This window comes from Littorina saxatilis, linkage group LG16, assembly GCF_037325665.1.
Source record: "Littorina saxatilis isolate snail1 linkage group LG16, US_GU_Lsax_2.0, whole genome shotgun sequence".
NCBI lineage: Eukaryota > Metazoa > Mollusca > Gastropoda > Littorinimorpha > Littorinidae > Littorina > Littorina saxatilis.
The window spans coordinates 53,224,364-53,252,270 of record NC_090260.1 but is presented as its reverse complement, the minus strand read 5'-3'; the positions used below and the strand labels follow the sequence as shown (position 1 = coordinate 53,252,270).

Sequence of the window (27,907 nt, the reverse complement as noted above, 5' to 3'; positions counted from 1 at the left end):
AGCATGCTAGGGGGGTCCGGGGGCATGCCCCCCCGGAATTTTTTTTTAAAAAGGAAGCAAAATTGTGCAATCTGGTGCAATCTGAGCGTGTAAAGTGCTATTTTCAGGTGATACATTTTTCTTCTTTTTTTTTTTTGTTGTCCCGCTGGGGGGGGGGGGGGGGGGTGCAATTGCACCCATTGAACCCCCCCCAGATCCGCCCCTGGTTAGGCCTGAAGAAATACATTTGCTTTTGTTTAATATTTCTCTTGGGCTGCAAGCCAGCACAAAATAATTAAAACATTTCATTTGCCAAATCAGCGCCACCAAAACTGATAAATAGGACTAAGCATGGAGTATTCATGGCAGGGGCTCGTTTTGTTTGTCATGCTGTGTGCCACACGCGTTGCAGTTGTCACCGTGTGCAGAGTTTAAGATGATGTGATTCCTATTCTTATAAAGACAAAGTCGATCTCCGTTACACCCCCGCAACAATTTACATGGTTGCCCATATGGTCTTTGTTGATGTTCTTTGTCTCGTGACTTTATCGATTTGTCGCAAAATGATTCCACCAAATTCAAAACAGGGATCAGATTTTACCCGCAACTACTGACTCTGAAAAGGTTGTGAAAAAATGGGTTGAATGTGAATGTTTATTCCTGAGACAATGCTTGGAGAGCTTCTCCCGATGTGACTGCGTCATCTGAAGTGGACTGGGTTGCGTGTTGTGTTGCATCAAACATGTCTGTGGATTGTGTTGAATTTTGTGTTGCGTTAATCATGTCGTCATCCATGATTTGACTGAGCGTTAGGACGTCGACAATAGGTGGTTTGATGTGTTTGTAGAAGTGCTTGTTGCTGCAGGGTTGTTTGGTGCAGCGGTGGGTGAACGTAGTGCAGATGAAGATTAGCTGGCTATTGCCGCAGGGTTGTTTGGTGCAGCGGTGGGTGTAGATGAACGTAGTGAAGATGAGGTGGCCGACTGGAGGCGTTGATTTTCACGCCTAAGATTGGTTAGTTGTGTGGAGTCTTTGCTCGCTTTGGTTTTTGCATCTGACAATTGGTTGATGATGGTCTGGAAAGATTGCTTTTGTTTTTGTCGAAGTCGGGGTACTGCTTCACAGGTCAAGTTGTGGTCAGCGTCTTGAAGTGAGGTCGCAGTGAGTTGGTCGTTGGGACGCCATATCTGAAGAAAATTACAAAAAATTATACCTTATACACAGGAGTATGGAACACTGAAAAAAGATTTGTTTTGGCAGGAATGACGTTTGCATGATTACGTCTACATGAACAAAATTTTCTCTTTATACGTTTGCTCATTGGTGTAAAAATCCAGCCCCCCCCCCCCAAAGCATTAAAGGTAAAAGCCATCGTAAAGATACGAAATGGAAATCTATAACGTCTAAAATATATAAAGATTCAAACGCATATTGTAACTAAATGACAACAGAAAATATACATGGTCCAAACACACACACACAATCGAGTGCACGCATCCATGCATATAAAGTCATGTACACACACACACACACACACACACACACCCAATAAAGGTACGTCCAATGGCACGTGTGTGTGCTGTTTTCAGGTAATAGCACCGCCCTCCCTCCCCCTCATGTATGATTTTTACGAAATGGAAATCTTTCCTTGAACCCCCCACTCATGTATTGCCTATGCCTGGGTTAGTAAACAACGAAAGAATGCAGCGTTTCTTTCTGCATCTGCATGGGTAACGCGGGTGTGACGTTTTCATCTTTCGCTTTGTAACGGTGTTGATATTTTGATTCTCGGCCTCGTTGATCTAGTATAAACTCTACACTGAACAAAAAAACACCCTTCGATTGTACTGATAAGCGACCTTGTGTACCCTACATTCATGGGGCCAAATTTGTCCAACCAATTTTTTTTTATTTAACTTGAAATTTGATTCATCCTCAAATGTTTCCCTTCTTACTCAAAGGACGTAACCACTCGGTACACGTTTTCGAAAAAAATCGATTTTGGGTGTGAAATCTATTAAATTTAACCAATTTTCTTCACATGCAAAAAAATGACATGCTTTTCGTCCATAAATAATTTCACTTCTTAATTTTACCAGGAAACATTTCAGTCTTGAGTATCGAGGGGGAAATATGTACACAGGCGAAAGATGAAATCGTGACACCGGCAGAATCCCAAACTTTGGCTTAGTACCGCACCCCCCCCCCCCCCCCCGTCCATAATGTATGGCAAGATTCCTTGAATACCCCCCCCCCCACCCCCCATATGGCCTATGCCTGGGTTAGAAAACAACCAAAGAATGCAGCGTTGAAAGAGCGAAAATCCTGCAGTTCAGCCGTGGCGTGTCAAAATGGCGGGGGAAGACTGAGAAACGTGGCGAATAATGTTGCAAATTCTCTATAGTATAACCCCTGTGGTAGAATACAGCAAGGTTAGGAACACTTTAAGAAAGTTTTACAGACTGATAAATGGGATTTACCTGTAGAGCCAGTTGTAGGATCCAACAGCAGATTTGACAGTTGCCCCGATTCAAAGCTGGGGGAGGAGCGGCAACATTCGCTTTGCCTTTGGTTCTGACTAAAGACTGCGCGACCACACGCGACCGCCGACTGGAGGCGTTGATTTTCACGCCTAAGAAGATTGGTTAGTTGTGTGAAGTCTTTGCTCGCTTTGGTTTTTGCATCTGACAATTGGTTGATAATGGTCTGGAAAGATTGCTTTTGTTTTTGTCGAAGTCGGGGTACTGCTTCACAGGCCAAGTTGTGGTCAGCGTCTTGAAGTGAGGTCGCAGTGAGTTGGTAGTTGGGACGCCATATCTGAATGTAGTGGAGGAGTGGAAGGGGTAGTAGTAGAAGTAGATACACGAAGCCCAAGTCCAAGCGTCTTGTTTCAACTTTTTATTCAAGAAAACAATGCAAGGAAACGTAGAGGCCGAAGGCGAAACCCGTAGACAGCAAAGCAAGTGTAGTGTCGTGTTCAGCTGCTAGGAGCGAATGCATCCTTATGCCGGTGTCCGGCCTATACTTATAGCCCCGGCGCGGACTGCACAGAAAGCACCGTCCGCCGAGAATAAAAATCGCCTAAATACGGCCAGAAACACGAAATCTGTGTTTCTTGCACTTGCTTTACCCTACGTTATTTAAACAAATACCTAACCAATCCTAACAAACAATACATCAAATTAAAGCTACGACCTTTAGCTTTCCATTGCAATAGATCACATTTCGTAAAAACTTATATTTATTTAGTACGATGCAAAAACAATGGTCCTAGTGAAGGCACTGAACCAACTTCAGTGCGGAAAATTACAAAACTCTCTAAACTGGAATAATGGACAAACTCATAAATCATACAGATAAAAAGAAGAACCCTAGACAAACATCATGATATGCGTTACTTGGGGGAAAATTATACATTGACTTAGTACTGTTACGGCTGGAATTTACGTGTGTATGTCTGTATGTATGTCTATTCACTCCTATCAGAAATTGTGCATGCTACTCTCTGTTTACTATCTAGCCTTCACACACACACACACACAACACTCCAACCAGGCACAAAGACACGAACACAGTTACAGCCCTTTGCCCCTGTACCTCTATTAGAATGTTCAATCACAACATAAACATATTATTCTACATCCATTCTACAAATCACTTTCGCTCAACATGGAAGTTCTATTTCTGTTAACACACAGAAGTCTAACTGCACATAATTACATACATATTACTTTGTCATGCAGTCTACAGTTCACGTGCACACACGTATAACACTTTAGGCTTTGTTCCGTGAAAGCCCGTCTGTCTCAAAACACACGAAGTCATTGTCTCAAACAATACTTCTGTTACTATTCACTTCTGTTATACACAGATGACAAACCCCACGACGCTCGACGTCTCGTGGTTATTCACTCGGGAAACGTATCTCTGTACAGCTATCACGCTGGTTAAATTCTCTCAGTCGTACTCACAATATACAGTGGCACGCACTGCTTCACCCCACCCACACAACTGTCTCGTGTGGTGGAATGGGACGGGGTTCCCGTTTCGCAGCGCTTCACACCGTCTCCCCTCCTGCATTCCCACAGCTCACGGCTGGAGCGTGAGGGTAGAACCTCCCGTCTGTTCCCCAAACTTCCGCGACCCCTCTCGGCCCCGGGATGCTAAAATACACAAGTTTAAACTACCATAAGTCTCCATACTTGAATAAACTTTTATGACATTCTTTATCACTACCGTCAACTAACTTATGCGGTTACAGTATATACACCCGCTAACTCATAAGCGACTTCATTTCCGAAAAACATGTAAACATTCCCTTTTCAACAATGGCTGACATCAACTCACGCTTTTCAGCCAATTCACACATGACTCTCCCGGTCATTTCTCAAGTCAATATTTCCGAGCAAAATAATATCTCCGAGTAAAATATCAATTCAATAAATACCTGTAAACACAGCAGTCGAATCTACCGATTCAATACCGGCACGAGTCCCCAAACGACCTCTAGCGCCCGGTGAGAAACTTTAATAACTGGAGACACTTGTGTTCCTTCCAATGGTCTCTAAAGTTCTGAGGCTGTATTATCTTTACCACGCCACCTCAGTCAATACTCCTCTCTGATTGGTCACATCAACACCGCACTGCGTCAACGACATCTCACCGTGCGGTGTCTACTTAAAGTTCGTGGCCCATGAAACTTTGTACACCTGCGTCACATAACTCCAATATACACTATGTGCAAATCCGTTTGTCACATTACCCCCTCCTCCCAGAAAAAAAAATGACCGACCAAGGTTATTTTTTTCTTTAGGCTAACAGGTAAAAGAGGGTAACTACTTCACTGAACTGCAATCTTCATACCAGTTTCCCCTAGGGAACAGACTGGTCATGATTTGAACGTGACAACAAATCGGCAAACACGTTCCGTGTTCCCGGTATCGGTTCAACTGTGAACCTGTACTCCTGCAACGAGAGTGACCATCGCAAAACCTTTGCGTTCTTGAAACGACACTTTTTAATGTACGCCATCGTACCGGTACATCAGTGGTCAGATCGACATCAAGAAAAAGATCTCCACTGAACGAACCTGGCAAAGTTGTCAAAATCTGAGCAAACTCAGAAAATACCTCATGCAGACTCGATTTCTGCACCTCTGAGAGACCTTTGTCAAAGTCTATAGACGATATGTCTTCATCTTTCATGGAAGACGACATGGGAGCCGGCAAGGTAGGTAACGAAGTAAAATCATCCTCATCTTGTACCACAGCAATGGTATCACCTACCACCAATGGAGGTTTCTCTGGTCCATAGACTGGTAAAACAGTCTTCTTTGCTTTTTCAGGGAACCTATCAGAGACTGTCTCAACCCTGAAAGTCGTGATAGTGTTCCAAGAAACACACTTTCCCCCTGACACTGACGTATCACACTCTTGCTTTGTCTCAACAGCACTCATGCCTCGTCGCACATACTGTTTCAACATGTTAGCGTGAAAGATCTTTGAACGACCTCTCACCAGGATCTTGTAATCCGGATGCAAGCATTCCTGAACTTGGTATGGACCAGACCATGTCATCAATAGTTTGTTGGTATTAGTAGGCAGTAAGACTAACACCTCGTCACCAACATCAAAAATGCGCTGCCTCGCACGTTGATCAAAGTATTTCTTCCCTCTTTTGGAAGCTTTTGCTGAGTTTTGTTTTGCTAACTCACACGTTTCTGCAATGATGTTCTTTAGTTCAAACAGATATGCATAGATGGGTTTTGCCTCTGTATCATCAGCATTCGGACCTTGAGTCCACGAATCTGCTATCAACGAAATGGGACCTTTCGGCGAACGACCAAACATGAGCTCAAAAGGGCTAAATCCTGTACTTTCAGATGGAAGCTCTCTGCATGCGAACAGTAACGCTGGCAAATAGCGATGCCATGCCTTCGGCTGCGTATGGACAACTTTCCGCAACATCGCTTTCAGAGTTCCATGAAATCTCTCTACAGTCCCATTTGCCTGTGGATGATATGGCGAAGTTCGCACAGCATGCGTACCGCACAACGCATGGAACTGCTTCATGAGTTCAGAGTTGAACTGCGAACCCTGATCAGACAAAATCTCTTTTGGAAAACCCAACCTTGCGAAGATGGACAGAAGAGCTTCAGCCACAGCTACTGACGTGATTTCCTTCATAGGAACAGCCTCCGGAAATCTTGTAGCCAAATCAATCAAGGTTAGAATGTATCTATGGCCTTCTTCAGAAGGTGGAGAAAGTGGACCCACAAGGTCAATGGCAACTCTCTCAAACGGAGTTGATATCTGTGGCATGGCCACCAGTGGGACAGGGTACACCTTCCCTTTCGATACTGTCTTCTGACAGATATCACAACTTTTCACATACCTAGCTACGTCAGCCGAAACACCTGGCCAGAAAAACTTGGCAAGAATTCTCGTCAACGTTCTCCGAATGCCACAATGTCCCGCCAGTAACTGGTCATGTGCAGTCACCATCACAGACGAACGTAAGTTCTCTGGAACCACCACCTGACAAAAAAATTTGTCTTTAGCTTGGTATTGCCTGTACAAAATTCCATTTTCTTTGTAGAAACAATATGTCGCTGTTCCTACTGACTTCGATTCCCCACTCACTGCAAGTGAGAAACAACCCTTTAGACTGCAATCTTCAGTCTGGAACCGAATGAGTTCATCACGTGACACAGCCAAATCCTCAATTACCTCTACCAAAGGCTTCTGAGGGAGATCTCGTCTCTTTGCCTGCGCTCGAGTAGTCACAGCTGCGACCCTCTCAAGAATAGGAGAACACTCTGTCACCTTTTCCGAAATCCCCGGAATGTTCCCTATGATCAAATCTGCGACAGGATCCTCCAGAACACAGCAAAGCAACTCTCCTGAATAGTAAGAGGACTGAACCATCACTTTCGCTTGGCGATATGTATGTATCTCTCCGCCAAACGTCTTACAGGCGACGCTACCCCCCACAAACTGGTCTTTTGCCACTAACCGACTGCGCACTCCACAAATCGTGGCACCCGTGTCACGGAGTACCGAACACGCAACGTTGTTGACACAACCGTGATCAAGATTCAGACTTCCTACAGCCTGAGTAACCGAACAACCAATGTCTGCGACAACAGCATTTCCTGACTCGACCCGCTTGTATAAACCTGATCTAATCAGATACGTCGGACAAGTCCTCCTGTCATGGCCGCCATTCCCACAAATCAGACAAGGGTCCTGAGGGTGTGTCCGTAGGGGACACTGAGATGCCCAATGCCCTTTTTTCTGACAAAACAGACAAGTATCTCCGCTCCGGGACAAACCACCTCTGCGACTACCAGTACGATTGCGTCTACTTCCACGAGGATAGTATGTATCACCTTGTGACTGTGCCTGAGCATCAGACACACCTCTGCCATAGCTCCAGTTACCTTGTCCACGCCCACCAAAACTAGAACCATACCTCCGAGACTGCGGACCACCTCTCCGATTATTGCTTTGTGAAAAAGCAGCTGCAGCGTACTCTTCGTGACTACAAGAACCTGCAGAAAAAATGGTTGGTCCCGACTTTCGTGACAAGTTTTTCCCAGGTCTCGCTAAGCGATAGCTTTCGGCAGCTTTGACCATTTCATCCAAAGTGACTAGACCTCGTTCTCGAATGAAAGTTGCTAAGTCAGCTGAAACGCTTTCAAGGAATTGTTCTCCCAGAATCAAGTTCACTAGACCATCAACATCTGTGGTTATGTCAGATAGCGCAACCCAACGATCAAACAATCGTCGTAACTCAATCCCAAAAGTTTGGAACGGTTCCTTTTCACTTGGACGGATATTTCGGAGCTTTTGTCTAAATGTTTCAGACGTGCACTGAAATTTCTTCAGCAAGTTTTCTTTCAAACATTGGTATGTTAGTTCACCAGCAGCAGCAAGGCTATGGTATAGGTTTAATGCATTGCCCTCTAAAAGAGCAGACAAGTACGTGATCCACCTTGTCTCTTCCCATCCCAGAGATTTTGCATGAGTTTCAAATCTGAACAAGTAAGAGTCTATATCATCGTGCTGTTCCCTGAATGCAAGGAGCCTGGGGTAAACAGGGCGAGCACCAACATTAGCGTGAGAATCCCGACCATTTTGCGGTCCACGCGACCCAGCACTAATTTCAGCCTGTCTAATCTCAAGTTCTCTTTGCTTTAATTGGTGTTCTCTCTCTTTGTCTCTTTCTTCCCGTTCCAATTCTTTTTGTCTTCGACTTTCTTCAATTTGTGCATCTTCCCTTTCTTTTTGCATTTGTCTTTCTTCCCTTTCTTTTTGCATTTGTCTATCTGACTCTTTTTGTCTTTCATCTTTTTCTCGTTTTCTCTCCAAACGATCAAAACTCTCTTTCACGTATTTCTCACGTTTATCTGCAGCCAGACCCAAAGTCTCTGCCTGTTTTACAAACTTTTCAAACAACGCATCATGATCATCTTCGTGCTCCATTGTGGAAATCTTGAACTTTCAAAATCACACCAAAATATGTCCAAGTTTAGAGAAAAGTTTTGAAAAAGTTTCAAACAATAATGCAAGCTCAAGCAATCTACTTGAAATCTGTCAAGTACCACAAAAAAAAAAAATCTGGCACCAAAACCAATAGTCACTACAAGACCATATCCAAACACGTTTTGGCGTAAATCTTACGCAACAATATCCAACAATTTTAATTAAAGTCAAATACTCAGTTGTCACGTTTCAATATATCACTCAAGGTGATTATGAACCGGTTAATTACTACTAATTAACTAACCACACCACGATCCACTCTCGCAGGCATACAATTAAGCGAAGCGAACGAAACGAACGAAAGCTGCAACAGAAAGCATCGGTGCACTAAACATGTCAGCTACCCCTCACCCACCACCTTTAAACATGTCATCTTTAAATATCTCATCGAGCACGTGGGCCTGCACAAAACGGACTTTTTACAACAACAAAACAGCCATTTTCCGTCCTTCTCTCCCTATCTGCAAAAACCATATACAGATTAGTATTTTAGCGTCACAGAGAGTAAATTATGCGCTAACCTGGAAAGAACAACAGAGAGTATTTCATTCCACAACACAGACTCATCAACAGCGTTAAATAATGATTTATTACCTCAAAAGCCTATGATTGTAACTCTCAATGGAAGCAAAGTCCGCTTCCTCCCTGGAACAGCCTCTGTTCGTCAACAGTGACCAAAAACCTCCAGAACCCCTTGTCGAATCCTTATGCGAAAGCCATCGCCGACGAAGGAATGTTGACGACTTGTCCTCAGCAAAACATGTGGCAGTGGAAGTTCCCCTAGAGTGCCGAATATAATATTCGGTGAAAAACCATCATACTCTAGAAACTGTATTAGATCCTTCCCCTTCTGCCGCTGGGTGTCAAGTGTCCCGTACTCGTGTCTCTGTCAGACAACCTAGCCAAAATACACGTGACTGACCTTGTCACAAAACCAGTCCAGCTATACACAATTCTGCCTCCCCAAGCAGAAAAAAGACACGAGAAACTCAATCCCTGAAAATCCCGTGTGCGCTGTCAGCGAAAAACCGTCAGCCCTATGATAGCAGAAACCCGCACTGTGAAGCTCGTGCGTTTCAAAACATCCGTGCTCGTAGAGCACTGTCAGCAAACTCTGCTGTGTCCAATATCACGCACAGGCGCTTTCTATCATAACCGACCAAGAACAGGCACTCCACTGAGTGACACTTTCTTGGTCTCTGTCACCCGATCGTGACACACCTCCCCTCTTCAAGACGAAACCTCGGTTTCGCTCACAGTCATGTTCTCCTCTACAGCCCGAGAGAGAAAGTCAGCTCCAACATTGTTGGCGCCCGGAATGACGCGTACCGTGAATTGGTACGGTTGGAGAATCAACGCCCAGCGCATAAGTCTGGCGTTTGCCAACCTTGCAACCTGAAGATATTGCAGAGGTTGATGGTCCGTCTCCAGACAGAAAGGTCGTCCGTACAGGTACGCTTCGAACTTCTGGATGCCCCAGACAATGGCGAGACACTCGCGTTCAACCGTTGCATACGCTGCCTCGGCCGAGGTCAGCTTACGGCTGGCGAAGCAAACAGGGTGCAAAAACCCCTCTGTCTCCTGAAGCAACACTGCCCCAAGTCTCTTCCCTGAAGCGTCTGTCCTCAGCACGAAGTCCTTGTTCAGGTCTGGTAGTCGGAGAATAGGCTGACTAGTGAGTCGCCTCTTCAGGGTGTTGAATGCGGAGCTGCATTCCTCAGTCCACACTACAACGGTCGGTTGTAGTTTCTTGGTAAGGTTGGTCAGTGGTAGTGCGATTTCGGCAAAGTGCGGGATGAAGCGTCTGTAGAAGCTGGCTAGGCCCAGGAAAGACCTGACTTCTTTCTTCGTGCGCGGTGGCTCCGCCTCCCGAATCTTCTGGATCTTGTCGTCCTCTGGAACGAGCAATCCCTCGCCGACAACATGACCCAGGAAAGACAATTCCCGAAATCCCAAGTAGCACTTGGACGGTTTAGCTCCCAGATTTCCGTCCTTCAACCTTCCGAACACGTCGCGCAGGGCGTCGAGATGTTCAGTCCATGTCTCTGTCGCGATCAGCACATCGTCGATGAAACTGCTGATGTCCTCGCGCTTCAAAGGTTCCAAAAGTTTCCTCATCATGCGAGTGAAGACGGCACCTGCATTCTGTAGACCAAAAGGCATGAATGTCCACTGGAACTGGCCGAATGGAGTGGTAAATGCAGTCTTTGGGCGATCTTCCTCGGCAACTGGGATTTGCCAGTACCCCTTGGTGAGGTCCAGTTTGGAAAAGTACTTGGCCTTGGCCAAGTGACTGAAGAGGTAGTCCACATCAGGCATGGGTTCCGCGTCAAACGCCGTAATCTTGTTCAGCTTCCGGTAGTCGACACAGAACCTGACGCGTCCACCCTTCTTCTTCACAAGCACAATTGGTGAACTGTAGGGAGAGTTCGCTGGCTCGATGACGCCCAACTTCGTCATGTCGGCGATTTCTTTCCTGACCACCTCCTTCTGGGCATGAGGCATGGGATACTGCTTCGTCCTCACTGGCTGCTTCTCCAGCAAGTCGAAGGTAAACTCCTCTAGATGCGTCTGAAGTGGTATGTCTGTAAGGACCCGTGCTGCATCCTTCAGGATCTCTTGCAAGTCCGCCTGCTGGTCGTCCCCAAGATCAGGTGAGATGTGCACGTCCGTGTGATCCTCACTAGCCTCCAGCGGGCAAACTGGTACACGTCCTCCTCCCTGTTCTTCCGTTGTCTCGTCCATCACGACAGCAACTGCTTCTGTCACTTTGTCCTTTTCCCCGTAGGCAGTCCTCTCTATGTAGGCGCGCAGCAGGTTGGCGTGGTACAGGCGTGCTTTCCCGTTCATGACGATCCTGTAATCGTTCTGGCCCACTTTCGCTGTCACTTCAAAAGGTCCTTGCCACTGCAGTTGTAGCTTGTTGTGTTTGACAGGTAGAAGTAGCAACACCCGTTCTCCAATCTTGAAGCTGCGCGGCCGTGCCTTGCGGTCGAATCCTCGCGCGTAACGCTGTGCTGCTCTTCCCAGGTTCTCTTGAGCCAGTTTGCAGGTCTCTTCAATCCTGTTCCTGAGTTCTACGATGTAGGTCGCCGTCGTCTGCACCTCCTCGTCAGCTTCTTCGTCTGTCCAAGCCTGACGCAGGATAGCCATGGGACCGCGTACCTGTCTGCCGTACAACAGCTCGAATGGGGAAAAGCCCAAGCTCTCCTGAGGAACCTCGCGGTATGCAAAAAGCAATGCTGGGATGTACCTGTCCCACGTGCGTGGTTTCTCCTGAGCTAGTTTCCTCAGCATGGTCTTCAGGGTGCCATTGAACCTCTCCACCAGTCCGTTGCACTGAGCATGGTAAGGAGTGGTGAAGTGCTGCTCCAGTGATAGCAGTCGTGCTGCCTCCGCCATCACTCCTCCCGTGAACTGCGTGCCTCTGTCGGTGAGTACCTCTGATGGAATTCCCAGCCGGGACCACATAGTAACCAGAGCCTCAGCTACTCGCGTGGCTTCAATCGATTTCAGAGGGATCGCCTCTGGGTATCGAGTAGCGTAGTCCACCATGGTCAAAATGTATCTGTTTCCGTCCTCAGACGCAGGCAAGATGGGCCCGATGATGTCCACTGCCACCCGACGAAAGGGTTCGTCGATGAGCGGCATCTTCTCCAAGGGGACCTTCCTCACCCTTCCTTTGGCAACCACCTTCTGGCACTTATCGCAGGACGCACAGAAACGTCGGACATCCGTGCAGATGCCTGGCCAGAAAAAGTGGCGCCAGACACGATCCGTGGTCTTCTTGGTACCAAGATGACCTCCCAGAATCGAGTCGTGTGCCGTTGCCATGACACCCTCGCGAAACTCGCGAGGCACGACAACCTGTTTGAATGTACCTTCTTGGTTGCTGAACTCACGGTAGAGCAACTTCTTGTCCCTGAGGAACCTTGACCTCCCATGCTTCCCGCTCAGCTTCACCTTCCCCGACTTCGCGTGCTCCCGAGGAGTCGCTAATGTCGGATCAGATGCCTGAGCCTTCGCGAGAAGCGCGGGGGTCACGTTCCCCAGGGCCGCTCGTGCAGCAGGTAGGGGTTTGAGAGGTTTGTCCTCTCGCTCCGCCTGTGCCCGCGTGAGCACTGAAATGACGTCGGGAGACCGATAAACGGGAACCTCCCTGGTGACGCCGTCCACAAACTGAACCCGGTTTCCAATGAGCAGGTCGCATGGAGGATCGTCCATGACGACGGCCACAATGGTCCCCGTGAACAACGGTGTTACGACCTTGATCACTGCCGTGTTCAAGTCGTAAGCGTGAGATGCCTCGGCCATTCTCACCCTGATGCTGTCTCCTGTGTAGGCCATGGCTGGAACTAGACTCGCCCGAACCACTATCATGTCTGCCCCTGTGTCCCGCAGACCTTCGCCCTTCACTCCGTTAACGTAGACGTTACAGTGGGGCTGGAAATGTTTCCTGGAGCACGGAACGCAGAGTTGTGGGATGGTGCATGAGCTCGTGACGTCCCTGAACTCCTCACTGCCAGGAGTCTCGAAAGTTATTCTCCTCGTCGGAGATCCCCCTGTAGCCATGGTTAGTTTTAGCAAAGCTTTATTACCAAAGTAAGTCTAACGCAGCTATAGCTAGAACACGCGGTGACGAAAGCGGTGGATACAAAAATCCAGCAACCGGAAAATGCAGAAGAAAAATCCAAACGGTGTAGAACAAAACGCGTAGCCTACTTTATGGCTGCTTTTTGCGGTGAAACAGAGTGTCTCCCACAGCCGTGGCCTACTTTATCGGCTGCTTTTTGCGGTGAAACAGAGTGTCTCCCACAGCCTTGGTTAGGACAGAAGTCCTCGGACCCTTCCCCCCCAAAATTCCAACAAAGTCAAAATATGGAGAAAAATCCAAGTAAAACAAGACGGTAGAAATATAACCTGTTACAGAATGCGAAACAACAATGTAGAGAAAACTGAGTAAAACGAATAACAAAATCCGCTAACCCCGCTCAGCTCTCTGCAACGGAAAACTCTGAACGTACAACAACAAAGATTCACAAACAAAGAAAAGGGAAGTAATCACAGTTAGCGCATACAATAACTCACAAATTACAATTTACATTTCCTGCAAGATGTGAATCGCTTAAGGTGTGGTATATGATCAAAACTATACAAAAAAGGGTAGCACCAAGCAGAAAATAAGTCGAGCACTGACGAGATTATCTGCTCTTAGTTATCCTTAATTGGTGGGTCTTTATCAGTTGGAAATTAACTGAGTAAATCCCGGCTTGGCCCCCATGTGTCACGTTTCAATATATCACTCAAGGTGATTATGAACCGGTTAATTACTACTAATTAACTAACCACACCACGATCCACTCTCGCAGGCATACAATTAAATAGAGTCAACAAAAGTATAAGTTTCAGACGCCTGTTTATGTATAAACTCTCCACCTCCCTCGAGCCTTCACTCAAAATATGTTCCTTTTACGTTCTCAACACGTAAAAAAACCAGTGTTCACTGACAAAATGCCAGTAGTATGTAGAAAATTATAGGAACACGCTGAACCCGTGTAAATATAGTTAAATGCGAATGTTCTGTTCGAAAAGCTCTAGTTCGTGCAGGTGTCACACACCCCACGTTGTCACTACTCCAATGAAATCATAGATACGAAAAGACAACGGTGGTCAACGGGGTGCGTACGACATGGTGCACTTAGCTTTATCTCTGCTGCTGCTGCTTAGCCGGTATGCTGGTTAGTCGGTTCGCTGGTTAGCCGGTCCGCTGGTTAGCCGGTTCGCTGGTTAGCCGGTCCGCTGGTTAGCCGGTCTCCTGGTTAGCCGGTCTCCTGGTTAGCGTAGCTCCAACAGTTCCCGCCAGAGTCAGCCGTGCAGATGTTACAAGAACGTAACGAAGCGAAGCGAACGAATCGGATCGAACGAAGGCTGCAAACAGAAAGCATCGGTGCACTAAACATGTCAGCAGCCATCCAGCCTAATCAGTGACTTCTATGCAAACCTAAATGTAATTAGGATCGTATCAAAGATAAAAGGGACTTTGAAAGATAGAAGTTAGGTAGATATATAAAGAAAGGTATTTTATTAGAATTTGCGCCGGTGTAGGAGGCATAAAAGACTTCCAGGAAAAAAACACTGGGAGTGTATTTTTCCTAGGAAAGAAACACTGCAATCTCGGAAGGGGAGTGTTATTTTCCCAGGAAAATTACACTGGCGCCAGGAAAATAACACTGCCACTACGGCGGCAAATAAGACTGCCAGGAAAACAACACTGCGTGAATTGTTCATCCTCCCCATGGACTCAGATCGGCATCGACATCACATCAATGCCAGAATCTCCAGGTGGTTTAAGCAGTATCGTTGTTGCTGTGGACTATTTTACGAAATGGCCGGGGTGGAAGCCAAGCCCCTGCCATCAAAGTCGGCAAAAGACACTGCAAGGTTCCTTTATGAACTGATCTGTCGTCACGGGTGTCCCAAGATACAGATTAATGACCAGGGAAGAGAATTCGTGAATCAAGTGTCTGCTGAGCTTCACAGGCTGAGTGGAGTGAAACAAAATATAACAAGAGCCTATCGTCCACAGGCCAATGACCTTGTTAAGAGAAACAACCGAACAATCCAGTCTTCGCTGCTGAAAACTCTGCGTGATGAAGAAGATTGGGTTGATGCTTTACCAGGTGTGTTGTTTGCCTTCAGAACGAGCGCACAGAAAAGCACACTGTACACCCCTTTCTTTTTGCTGTATGGCCGACAAGCCCGACTACCGATTGGGGACGAAATTGACCCCATCTGCTCATCCAGCACCGATGGCAACGACGTTAATGTCAGCGTCTTCGAAGGTTGTGAAGACACGTCTTGTCCTGATGATATCAAGCAAAGGCTGGACAGTATCAGGCAGCTGTCCACTGTCATGAAAGACACAGTTTCAGAGAACATCACTCAAACGCAAGACAGACAGAAACGTGACTACGAAAAGTGCCACGGCCAAAAGCGAATGGTTGTGGTGGATGAGCAGGTACTTCTGTGGAATTTGCGTCGCGCGGATAGGAAAGGGGGGAAAATGAAGGCTCCGTGGCAAGGTCCCTATGTGGTACATGCTGTCAATCAAAATCAGACTTACATTTTGAAAACCCCTGACGGCACAATCTTAAAGCAAACAGCACATGGGGTTAATCTAAAGCCGCACAAAGCTGCAAACGACTGCGGTCCACAAACTTCCATGAATACTGGTGCCAGTGTTCCGCAGAGTTCATCGACTGACGACACCAACATTTTCGACACTTCCTGCAGTGCCAGTGCTAGTGTTCCCAAGAGTTCATCGTCTGATGACGTCAACATCAATCAGCAGTTGATGCAAGAAGAGAAAGGTGAATTGTGCTCAAGCAAGAGAAAGCGACAGAACAGAGCCGAACCTGACCGTTCATCAGAACCACACATTGTTAGGGTTGACCCTGCGCCTCCAAAGTAGTTTACCCCCAACGAACTCCACATGGAGAAGACTGAAATGCAAGACTATGGGGTTAGCCGCACCTAACAGAATGCCCTTCAGACCGAAAACGAAAGTGGGTGCTCCGCGTCAAACAGAAACAATTTTTTCAGAGCGTTAAGCCTGGAGGTCGCAGGGTCTCAAGCTTTTCATGAAAAGATCCGACGCGCAGTTATAGAAACCATCAAACACAACGAAGACATTTTGGGCCGTTATATTGGTATGGACACAGAAGAATACCCCAGATCGAGAAAAATGGCAGCAAATGGTATCTGGGCTACAGAAACAGAGATCATGGCAGCTGCCATGTACCTGAACACCACGATCAGCGGGTATACTCAAAGGTGGCTCGATCGCAACCCTGACAACAGAGCTGAAACCCAAGAGAAAATTTATTTGGTGAACCTCTGTGCGCACTTCGAAAGGGTTGTTTCATGCGAGTGCTAAACGTGTTCTTAAAGAATTTTAATCATTTTTGTTTGCAAGTGCACACTTAAACTAGAGCAGTCTTTTTTCCCTGGGGTAGTGTTAATTTCCTTGGCGTAGTCATTTTTACCTGGGTGAAGGAGTGTAATCTTCCTAGGAAAATAACACTCCCAGTGATATTTTACTGGGGAAAAAACACTGTTGTAGTGTTTTTTTCCTGCAGTGTTATTTTCCGACTACACCGGCAATGGTGCGCGCGCAGCATCGTATCGTCTGCTATGTACTGTACACAAGGCTGTTTCGCTATGCGATGATTAGAGTGTTTAGGGTAGCGAAGTGCACTTGGCTACATCCCCCCCAACTCTTTTACATATCAGCGGCCGCGCTGATTTTAAGAAAAACAGGAAAGCCTAAGGGCTGAATTTATCAAACCATCTTAGATTATCCAAAAAGAGAAAAATTGCGAAAACTTTGCCTATGACTTTCACATATGTCACTGAGAAAATCGACAGTTACAAAAACATGTTCTCGTGATCAGTACCAGCTTTGCTAAATCAAAAGTGAGGCCTGCATTTTACAAAGTGTCTCACATATGATCAAAGTACTGCGTCAAAAAAATAAAAGTGCAAACAATGAGGAATTTCATGGGAAAACATTGCCACTGAGAAAAAGTAACACAATGTCAACACTACCATACAAAAATGCAACCTTCATCCCCACCAACCCGTTTAGTTGATAATATAGGGTTATTCTCTTTCAATGTGCGCTGTTGTATGCCCAAGCTCAACACTCACAAAAACTCTCGCTCACGGCTTTACAGTAAAGGCTGTGTTTAAGACGTATTTGAGGTAACAGTTACAAAATGGACAGATTCACTAATGAATGACGTAGTTACCTGACACTGTTAAAATGATACATCATGTACAATACACCTGACACAATGCAATGACATCCAACATTACAAATGATCTGTACCAAGCCTATTTAAAGGTAACAAGGTAAATCATAACTTAGTTTACGCTTAAGAGAGCAATTAAGAAAGTGATGATACAGGGCCTTATTTGAAGGTCAGCAAGTATTCACTAAATTACTTTCAACCCTAGGTGGCAATTACCATCAGATTTGTAGTATCTGCTTGTGCCAAAAAAAATCTTTCAATAAGCGCAAACATCCGCCAACACATTCCACTCAAAGCATCATGACAAATAATCGCAACAATCAATATCAATCATACCAATGCAAGAAACATGGCATAGCATTCATGAAAATGAACATTATCAAACAGCAACAAATTAAACGGCAACAAAACACCCGGCAGTAAACATACCTGCGAGTCTCTTCGTGGACGCAACACTTGCGTCACTTCACTGCCGCGAACACCGAGGAAAGTCTTATGTAATACTGACACATGGCTAACGTCACCAGCCCAAGTCTGTATCCGTCAAGTCCGATGTGACGTGTCACACTAGCTAAGAATGGGATTGCACGCGCTACAGCCACTCGAGTACAGTATATACACTGGCTGAGTCCTGTAGGCTCTCTACACCGTCATACACAGACCGTTGAATAAGGGCTATAGTCACACTCACCAAATGGGCACCACACAGTTCCATCAAGGTCACACAACCGCAAAATAACACTTCGTCGAAGGTGGCGGCGGCTTTTCTCGCAGGAAGCGGCACATGTCACGCTTCAGGGATTGTGGGTGGAGTCCTGTGGCGAAGGTCTTGAGCAGCGTATTGTCGTTCAGTGTGTTGGCCTCGGCAGCATTGGTCTTGACCCACACACCGCGTAGGTGGCTGGCGTACGCGCTAACGGACTCGCCGAGACCCTGTTGTCGTCTGTGGAAGGCGGCAGCCAGCGCGACACTATCTCGCTGGTCGCCCCACGTCTGCTCCAAGATGGAGTAAATTTTGGCTGGCGTGTTGACCTCCGCTGCTGGTCGCCTGATGACCTCCTGTCGAGCCCTTCCGTCCAGCGCTCCAAGGATCCATGCCGCTGCAGCAAGTGCAGGGACCGTCTGTAGCTGCAGGATCAGCTTGGCCTCCTGGATGAAAGTCTCGGCGCAGTCGCCCTCGCCGGTGAAACGCCTCAGCTTGCAGAGCCGCAGGTTGGGGGTGTTTGCCTCGTCCGCCATGTTTGCCTGTACTGTCTTCTTTCAGTTGATGCTTCTGTACCCTGCTGCGCAGCGCCAAATGTAGTGGTGGAGTGGAAGGGTAGTAGTAGAAGTAGATACACGAAGCCCAAGTCCAAGCGTCTTGTTTCAACTTTTTATTCAAGAAAACAATGCAAGGAAACGTAGAGGCCGAAGGCGAAACCCGTAGACAGCAAAGCAAGTGTAGTGTCGTGTTCAGCTGCTAGGAGCGAATGCATCCTTATGCCGGTGTCCGGCCTATACTTATAGCCCCGGCGCGGACTGCACAGAAAGCACCGTCCGCCGAGAATAAAAATCGCCTGAATACGGCCAGAAACACGAAATCTGTGTTTCTTACACTTGCTTTACCCTACGTTATTTAAACAAATACCTAACCAATCCTAACAAACAATACATCAAATTAAAGCTACGACCTTTAGCTTTCCATTGCAATAGATCACATTTCATAAAAACTTATATTTATTTAGTATGATGCAAAAACAATGGTCCTAGTGAAGGCACTGAACCAACTTCAGTGCGGAAAATTACAAAACTCTCTAAACTGGAATAATGGACAAACTCATAAATCATACAGATAAAAAGAAGAACCCTAGACAAACATCATGATATGCGTTACTTGGGGGAAAATTATACATTGACTTAGTACGAAGCGGTAAAGTCCGAAAGTAAATGGAATCGGCTAAATTCCTGCGCGAGTACCTGTCTGCATAAATTAGCAATCTTTGCAGAGGAACCAAGCATCACTCATTACAACCAAATCCTTATAAACAAACTAAAATCATATGCAACATAGGTACGGGATATGTAATAGTGATACAAAAATGACAAAACAATGATTGAAAAGACAAAGATGAGTTTGTGAGAATCAATTTCTCTCGACGATACACGAAAACCGGTGAAGGTCAGAGTGACGCTTTGGTCAGTTCGAAGCATTATCGTAAATAACACAATAATATGCAGCCATCCAGCCTAATCAGTGACTTCTATGCAAACCTAAATGTAATTAGGATCGTATCAAAGATAAAAGGGACTTTGAAAGATAGAAGTTAGGTAGATATATAGAGAAAGGTATTTTATTAGAATTTGCGCCGACAATGTGCGCGCGCATCATCGTATCATCTGTTTGTACTGTACACAAGGCTGTTTCGCTATGCGATGATTAGAGTGTTTAGGGTAGCAAAGTGCACTTGGCTACATGAAGAAAATGGGAAAAAAATTATACCTTGTACACAGGAGTATGCAACACTGAAAAAAGATTTGTTTTGGCAGGAATGACGTTTGCATGATTACATCTACATGAACAAAATTCTCTTTATACGTTTGCTCATTGGTGTAAAAAATACAGCCCCCTCCCCCCCCCCCAAATGATCACACACACACACACAGTGATGAAAGTGCGCATCTCTTCCCAGCCTTGCAGCGCTTTGAAAGTTGGAAGCATTAAGCATTAAAGGTAAAAGCCATCGTGAAGATATGAACAAAAAGTAAGACGTCTAAAATATATAATGATTCAAACGCATAGTATAACATAAGTAAATAACAGAAAATATACATGGTTCAAACACACACACACACACACACACACAATCGAGTGCAGCATCCATGAACACACACACAGACAAACACACACACAATAAATGTACGTCCAATGGAACGTGTGCGCGTGTGTGTGGATGCTGTTTTCAGGTAATAGAACCCCCCACATGTATGGCCTATGCCATGGGTTAGAGAAGTAGAAAAAGCAAGATTCGTTCACCCCCCCCCCCCCCACATGTAATGCGCCATGGGTCATAGATTTTTACGAAATGGAAATCTAAAACGTCCAAAATATATAATGATTCAAAGCATATTCAGACCTGGGAACCCCTGTTTTGCACTTTGACTATTCTCTGTTTCTCAAACAAACTTGGTGTATTTTCAAAAAAATGAGCGTACTCCACACAGCGTTTGCACATCCATGATTAAAACATGCCTCATGCGCGTCAAAATGGCGGGGGGAGACTGCAAATTCTCTATCTCTATAGTATAACCCCTGTGGCAGAATACAGCAAGGTTAGGAACACTTTAAGAAAGTTTTACAGACTGATAAATGGGATTTACCTGTAGAGCCAGTTGATGCGACAGCAGATTGACAGCTGCCTCGATTCAAAGCTGGGCAGAAGCAAGCGGTCCGAATGTTGCCACGCTTTAGGTCTGACTAAAGACTGCGCGACCGCACGCGACTATACAAACAAACAAAATAAAATACAGCAGGAATGACGTTTGCATGAATCCATGATTACGTCTACATGAACAACAGTGATAAAAGTGCGCATCTCTTCCCAGCCGTGCAGCGCTTTGAAAGTTGGAAGCATTAAAATTTAAACGGGTAAAAGCCATCGTGAAGATACGAAAAAAAAGTATGACGTCTAAAATACATAATGATTCAAACGCATAGTATAACATATGTAATTGACAACAGAAAATATATACATGGTTCACACACACACACACACACAATCGAGTGCACACATCCATGCTTATTTAAAGTCATGTACACACACACACATGGCATCAAGCAATACACAATTAAATGACACATATGGAAAACGTATAATGAACATGAACATGGCAAGTAATTCACACCGTTACCTACTATAAAATTGATGATATATATATACCACTCACTTGCTATTCGCCTAAAAGCTTGCAGTGTGCTGTGACACATATAAGAAACCAAAAGAAAAAAGGACTTTACTTTGGCGAAAAGAGCATATGCTGCTTATTTTTGTACATAACTGCTATAACTGTATTTTTTCCGAACACTTACATGTAAAAAACATAGAGATATATCTTACCATTTCACTAAGACAGCCAAAATAACGGTCAAATTAAGGGGAGATCATGATGACGTACATGTCTATGGTTGCACCGGGGGAAAATATTTAGTCGCTGGAACCTATAAGGTTATACGGCGACTTATCAGATGATAATGTTTCGAACTTATCTTTTAAAAATTAAGTAAACAAATCTATGGAATATTTTGGAGTTCCATTAACAGATAAACAGATCTATCTATCTTCTTATTATTTTAGGTTCGTCTGAGGTAGAGAAATAAAACACACAGCTAGGTTCGTCTGAGGTGCGGTCGCGTAGTGCTTAGTCAAACCGTTCGCTTTCGGCCAATGGGATAGCTGGGATATTCTGTCTGCTACGACATTTCACGTTAAAAAGGCCTCAAAAAGCCATTTCGCTTTCGAAGTCGTCAATCTAACCCGGCCTATCGTCTTCATCGCGATCCGTTCCTACGGGAAAACCGAGGGACAGGGTCCAAACCGGCGGGGTTTGGTAGGAGATACGTCCACACGGCGAAAAAGGCCACGCGTATTATAATATAGATGCCAGCGCGATTTAAATGTAAAAAAGCTTCTATTTGAGTTCTGCCACGATGTGCAGTTGTATGTATGGAATGCTAAATAAATCCTCGCACTCAATTTGACGAGTTGTTTTCTGCTGCTGCGAAGACGGGCGACGTAGAATAAAAGAACACAACTATACGACGTTTGAGAACTTGTGACAATCTCAAGTGTCGTGTAACAATGATGCAGTCTGTTTATTCCAGACAATGTCAGTCACTATTGGTGTGGTGGACTTTACAGTACAATCTCCCTGTTGCAGTGGTCACTGTGCAAGGTGGCGACGATGGATGGCAAAGTGCTGTGTGTGATGCGCGAGACGGATGACGTCATGTCACGCTGGGTTGTCTCCCTCAACAGGGCCATCATGGCCGCCAGGTGTCAAGGTCAGACAGACATGAACAACTCACCGTACACACACACACACACACACATACACACACACACGCACGCACACACACACACACACGCACTCACACACACACACACACACACACGCACACACACACACACACACACACACACTCACACACACACACACACGCACACGCGCGCACACACCACGCACACACACACATACACACATATGTGGGTCATTCAATAAAGCTCTGTACCTTATCTGAAACATTCACCATGAAAAACGTATAGGTTGTTCATATTGTTTTAATGAACATGGTATTCAAACAACAAATAACAAGAGGCAAAGCCTTTAAGGCTCACGAAAGACATTATATTATACATTCCGTTTACACCCAATTAATCAAAATCATGTTCGTCACATCACCCCTTTTCCCCGGAAAAAACCTATTATACGAACAAATGTTTGCTGCAAACAAGAACAAGTTGGGTCTATAATGATTCAATGACTGCATGCATGTTGTGTCTTAATTAAACCTGCAAGACCCTTTCAGCATGTTTACACACACTGAAAAACATCCAATTCTCTTTCACATTTCGAACACACACACAAAACACACACTCACACTGTATATATCTATAACAGAAAATATCAGATTCAGGAATGTGTTTTTTTAATGGTAAACAAAATCATGCAGAACAATTTGTCAGTACTTTTAAACACATAGTTTGCAATAATTATACTTCACAATAATACATGTCCATTTCAGTTTTAAAATGAGTTGCGTAAAGCTATATCAATACATTTAGTCCTGAAAGTAAACGATCAACACTTAAAACGAGGGATCAACCTTCATCAAGTACTGGAAACTGGTAATCTTCCAGTAGGTATTAATTTAGTTTTACTAAAGCCTGCTGGGACACAAGTAATGGGTTAGTGCATTTGTAAACAGGAATCGCTTGACAAGTGGCCCCCTTCATCCCCCCCTTCCTCGTCCTGATATGGCTCTGCGTAGTCGGCTGGACGTTAAGCAACAAATAAACAAACAAACAAACAAACAAACCTTCATCAAGACTACATGAACTTAAGTGCCGTTCGCATGACCGACTTGCAACCAATTTTCCCCAACTTTTTCCGTTTGAGAGTCATTGAGGCCAAGTCGTTTAAAAGTCTGCCATGTGAACAGCCCCAGTGATTTAGGTATGATTTAGCAGCGACTCAAAAAAACTCAGTTGAGCACTGCTCGACTCGGCCGTGACTTGGTGAAGATTTGCGCAGACGTTTCTTACTGTGCTTACTGATTGGTTAGCTCTATCCAAACTGCTACTACCACGTAAGGAGGTAGCCCTGATAGCTGCACTGGCCTTCAAGTCTGGCAAAAATCGCCGCTTAAAACTAGTTTGAGCATCTTTGCTGCTCACATGGGCAGCGAATTTAATTTGACTTGGTGCCGACTAAAATCGTCTGAAAGTTGGTTAGTCAACATCTGATAGGTTTAAGCTCCTCTATGCAAACGTATTACACATACCTAATTTGCATAAACATATTTAATTCTGAGCACATTTTCAGAGTAAACATGACATGTCAATATATTTTAAATTTAGATAATGATTAACAAATCTGTAAGAACAGTTTTAATTTTAAGAGATGCATTTGCAACTGATTATACCCATCAGGCTTTTCACAAGAGCTGTTCTTCCTGTATATTATTCTTAGTAACGTCCCATTTAACTTTCACATTCCCTTCATATTTGTTGGAATTCAACTTTTATTTTGTACTTCTGTTTGGAATCAATGAAGAGATCCTGTCCGCCATTTTTTCAAGTCACGGTGTGAAGGCCGCAACGACGTGTTCTGATTGGCTTTGCGCTACGATTGCCCCACGGCAGTCTTGCGGGGGTAGAACAAGTTCTATCGCCCAAAGCTATGAGGGAATCTCGTAAGACAGAGTCTAAGTTTTGTCGTAGCTTTTTTTTGAGACCCAGTCGGCCGTGTCAATCTTAGGAAAATCGCAGCGTGTGACGGCCCCATAACACACGAAAAAAGCTGCTGTTTATGTATTTCCTGATAGTGTTTCCATCCAAAACATTGAAAAGTGCAACTCAAAAATGGGTCAAACAGCCTGATATCAGAATCGGCAATCTACATGGACAATTTAAAATTGACGCTTTCCTTGAGACTTTCTACTTTTGGGGTTGTTATTCAATATTTTGCGCAACTCAAGCCATTCTAAAAGCAATGAAATATTCTCTTTGTTTCTCTCAGACTGGTGTGCTGTTCATGATTCAGATCATTTACTTTTCTCACCTGCACAGTAAGTTGTTTTACTTTTTCTGGTCATGTTCACAGCCACAAAAGCACGCAGAGAAAAACTGAGAGAGGACAGTTATGAACTTCTCGGACAAAAAGGTCACATCATCTACAGTCACCATGTGAACTTTTGTGATGCTCCGTTGTTTAGTTCGGACACAGCAAAGTTTTGTGCAACGCTCCAAATTTGTTTGTAGTTTGTCGACATCAGTGTGCATCACTTTTGTCACTCCTCTTTACATGAGTGTCCTGCTATAGACATAGATTGCTCAATTTCTTGAATATTTTGTTGTAAGCAATAGGTAACGTATGTGTCATTCAGAAGAACGCACCTACATTTTTTGACAACAAAGTCGGATCTGTGAATTAACAGCAGACTTGTGTGTTCGGTGTACAGTGTACACGGTGTTGAGATATACTCATTTGTGAAACTTTTAAACCCAGATGCAAGCCTTTTGACGTATAGACAATGTTAACAATACCCAGTGTGTTTAGTATGTATCCTAATAGATGGTGAAACAGGTACCATCCCCAAATTCAGAGACTGAACGAAATACGAGCACGAAACACCTCGATTTGTGCTGAACTAGTGTTACATATCAGCACATACCCATAACAGCACATGCCAAAACAAATGCTGAGAGTGCGTGTGCTTTTGGCTCACTCGAGAATTTCGATGTTTTGAAATGTGCATTAATAACTCCCGTGCGTTCGAATATGGGACTGAATGTATCACCAGCCGATATGTTGTGAACGTGTTGGAACAAACGCCATGTGAAATCGATTTGCATTTGTATTTGACTTTCGCATGATGCCACTGAACTTCGTTTTGTGTTTTTTTTGTCGGGTTACGTTGGATTCTAAAAATGAGTATATGTGACTTTGTAACACAGATAATTCAGTTTTTCTTTTGCATCCGACGTTTGACAACATTGGTAAAGTTATTTCCATTAAATTTCCATTATGTTTCCGTTAAGTTATGGAACGTTGGAAGATTGGAGCGTTTTTTTGTGATGTTACCAACAGAAGACAACTGTTATGCTGGATATACATATTTCAGGTTAACCGCACTAAAAATTATCATTTTTGATAAATTCGATATGTTGATGCTTTACTTCGTGGTGGCTATGCTCGGGTGTCTGTGGCAAGTCTTGTTCATGTTTTGTGTTCTAGCCGTCAGCAGTTAGCAAGAGTTAACCCAAACAATCGTTGACTGGTGCTTTCATGATTATTGAAACACACTCAATAGCATTTTCTCTTTCTAAAAACAAATGATAGGATGATAATAAGATCAAATGTTGTTTCATTAAATTAAAAACAAAACAAATATCGTGGTTGTTATATCGTAGCTCATTTGACTGCAAGTGAGGATACAAATTAGTATTCCCTGAAAACGACCTGGTGATATACTTATATTACTGGACGTTACAGGAAGACGATCAGCTTGACTAGGCGAAATGTTGGGTCATTATCATCTGTCTCACGTGTGCTTGCCTTTGAGTTGCTGTAAGATCTTAAGATGACTTATGTAAATTATGGAAGATGTCTTTTTAATGCTACAAAGAACCGACGCGCTCAAAATAAAACAAACACTTGAATAGATTCGTGGTGAATCTCGAGTTTATTATGTGTGACTTTTTTTCTCTCCAAAGTATGGTGAATCCCGTGTGTGACCAGTTTGTAGCCGATTTAACGCATGTCCACCTGCTTAAAAGAGAAGAGGCACCATGGTGCCATGCCTGTGATAATAGTTTTACTGTGAGCTGTGATAATAGTTTTACTGTGATCATTTCCTCAGAGTTTCGATTTAGCTTTTGTGTTCCCTTTGGGTGACGTTCCTGATTTAGTTTATTGAAATTGGTTTAATCTAAATATGTGAAATGTTAAACTTGTGGGGTCCTGAATTGGCCTAAATGGTCCGCTGGACCCAAAAAGCAACAGAGATCAAATCAAATCAAATCATGTAATCATAGCACCAACCTCCCGGATGAATGCATGTACATCGAGCAATAACATGCCAACTTTATTTTTTTGCGAACGAAGGAACGATCACAGAACAAAGCAAGCTGTAAGAATGTCTAATTTCGGGCTCCAATGTTAACACCATTTTCTGTGTTTTTCATCGTCAAAGACACACATCAACAAGATGACCTTCCTGGTTTGATTATCGTTATCTCTGTGATCAATGTGCAGTCGGGTGATGTCCTTAAAACAGTTCACAAGCAAGGGTGACATGTATCAATCTAACTCCGTGTTGTGACCCTCGTGGTACACAGCTTTGTAGAACGACCCAACTAGATAATGGAACATATATGGGTTGTTCTCTGGACCTGGGTACCAAATTGTAACATGGGAGTCAAAAACTTAACTTACTTCTACTTGATCAACATTGTGTTCATATGATCTGTTTGACAGTGTGAGCATAAACATATACAAATACAGCTATTTCATGATTTTGTTGTTGTTGTTGTCATTTTAAAGAGTGGTCGAATATCATCGCAACACGATTAAGCAAACGATAAACCAAACTTCAAACCGTCTGCTTGCGGCGACGTCACCACGCAACGGGACAACCTATGCATAGATCTCCTTCCGCAAGGATGCTGTGTTGTGTAGTACAAACAAAAGTTCGCAACAAAATCCTTTTCATTAAAATAACAGGACAAACAACGATATCATCGCAACACAAACAAGTCGCGTAAGGCGAAATTACTACATTTAGTCAAGCTGTCGAACTCACGGGATGAAACTGAATGCACTGTATTTTTTCATCAAGACAGTACAGCTTCGTCAATCCCCGCGTGAAGGAAATCGCTCACCTCCCACGTGCAAAACGTAGTGATATTGACACGCCAGATTAGCGCGGTAGCGTATTGTGCTAAGCAGGAAAGCGTGCTTTTCTGTATTCTTGTTAACTTTCTGAGCTTGTTTTGAATCCAACCTATCACATCTATATGTTTTTTAAATCAGAAAATGATAAAGAATAAGATGAAATCATTTTTGGATCGATTTCTTCAATTTTAATCGTAAGATTAATTAATCTATTTTTGTTAATTGTGATCACATTTTAAGAGTAAACATGACATATGTATATATTTTTAGATTCAGAATGTGATGAAGAATACGATGCAATCAATTTTAAATCTGTTTGCGAAAAATCAATTTTAATGACAACTTTTCCCATCTCCCCCCTTTCCCCGTCGCGATAACCTTGAATGGTTGAAAACGACGTTAAAGGTCCTTGTCTAC

General features: G+C 44.3%; 1 protein-coding gene and 1 long non-coding RNA gene across 2 annotated transcripts in view; one reads left to right on the top strand and one right to left on the bottom strand.

Annotated features, from left to right (window-relative positions):
* The window catches only part of LOC138950063 (uncharacterized), a 188,875-nt gene that overhangs the window by 141,529 nt on the left and 19,439 nt on the right, over nt 1-27,907 (top strand). Inside the window, exon 6 of the mRNA XM_070321843.1 lies at nt 22,253-22,376. Within this exon, the coding sequence (XP_070177944.1) occupies nt 22,253-22,376 (124 nt within the window). The remainder of the gene's footprint in view (nt 1-22,252; nt 22,377-27,907) is intronic.
* LOC138951233 (uncharacterized) lies at nt 809-21,039 on the bottom strand. Its single transcript, XR_011451062.1, has 3 exons — nt 20,696-21,039; nt 2,460-2,796; nt 809-1,166 (listed from the first exon to the last, which is right to left on the bottom strand). It is a non-coding gene; the product is annotated as an uncharacterized lncRNA (long non-coding RNA).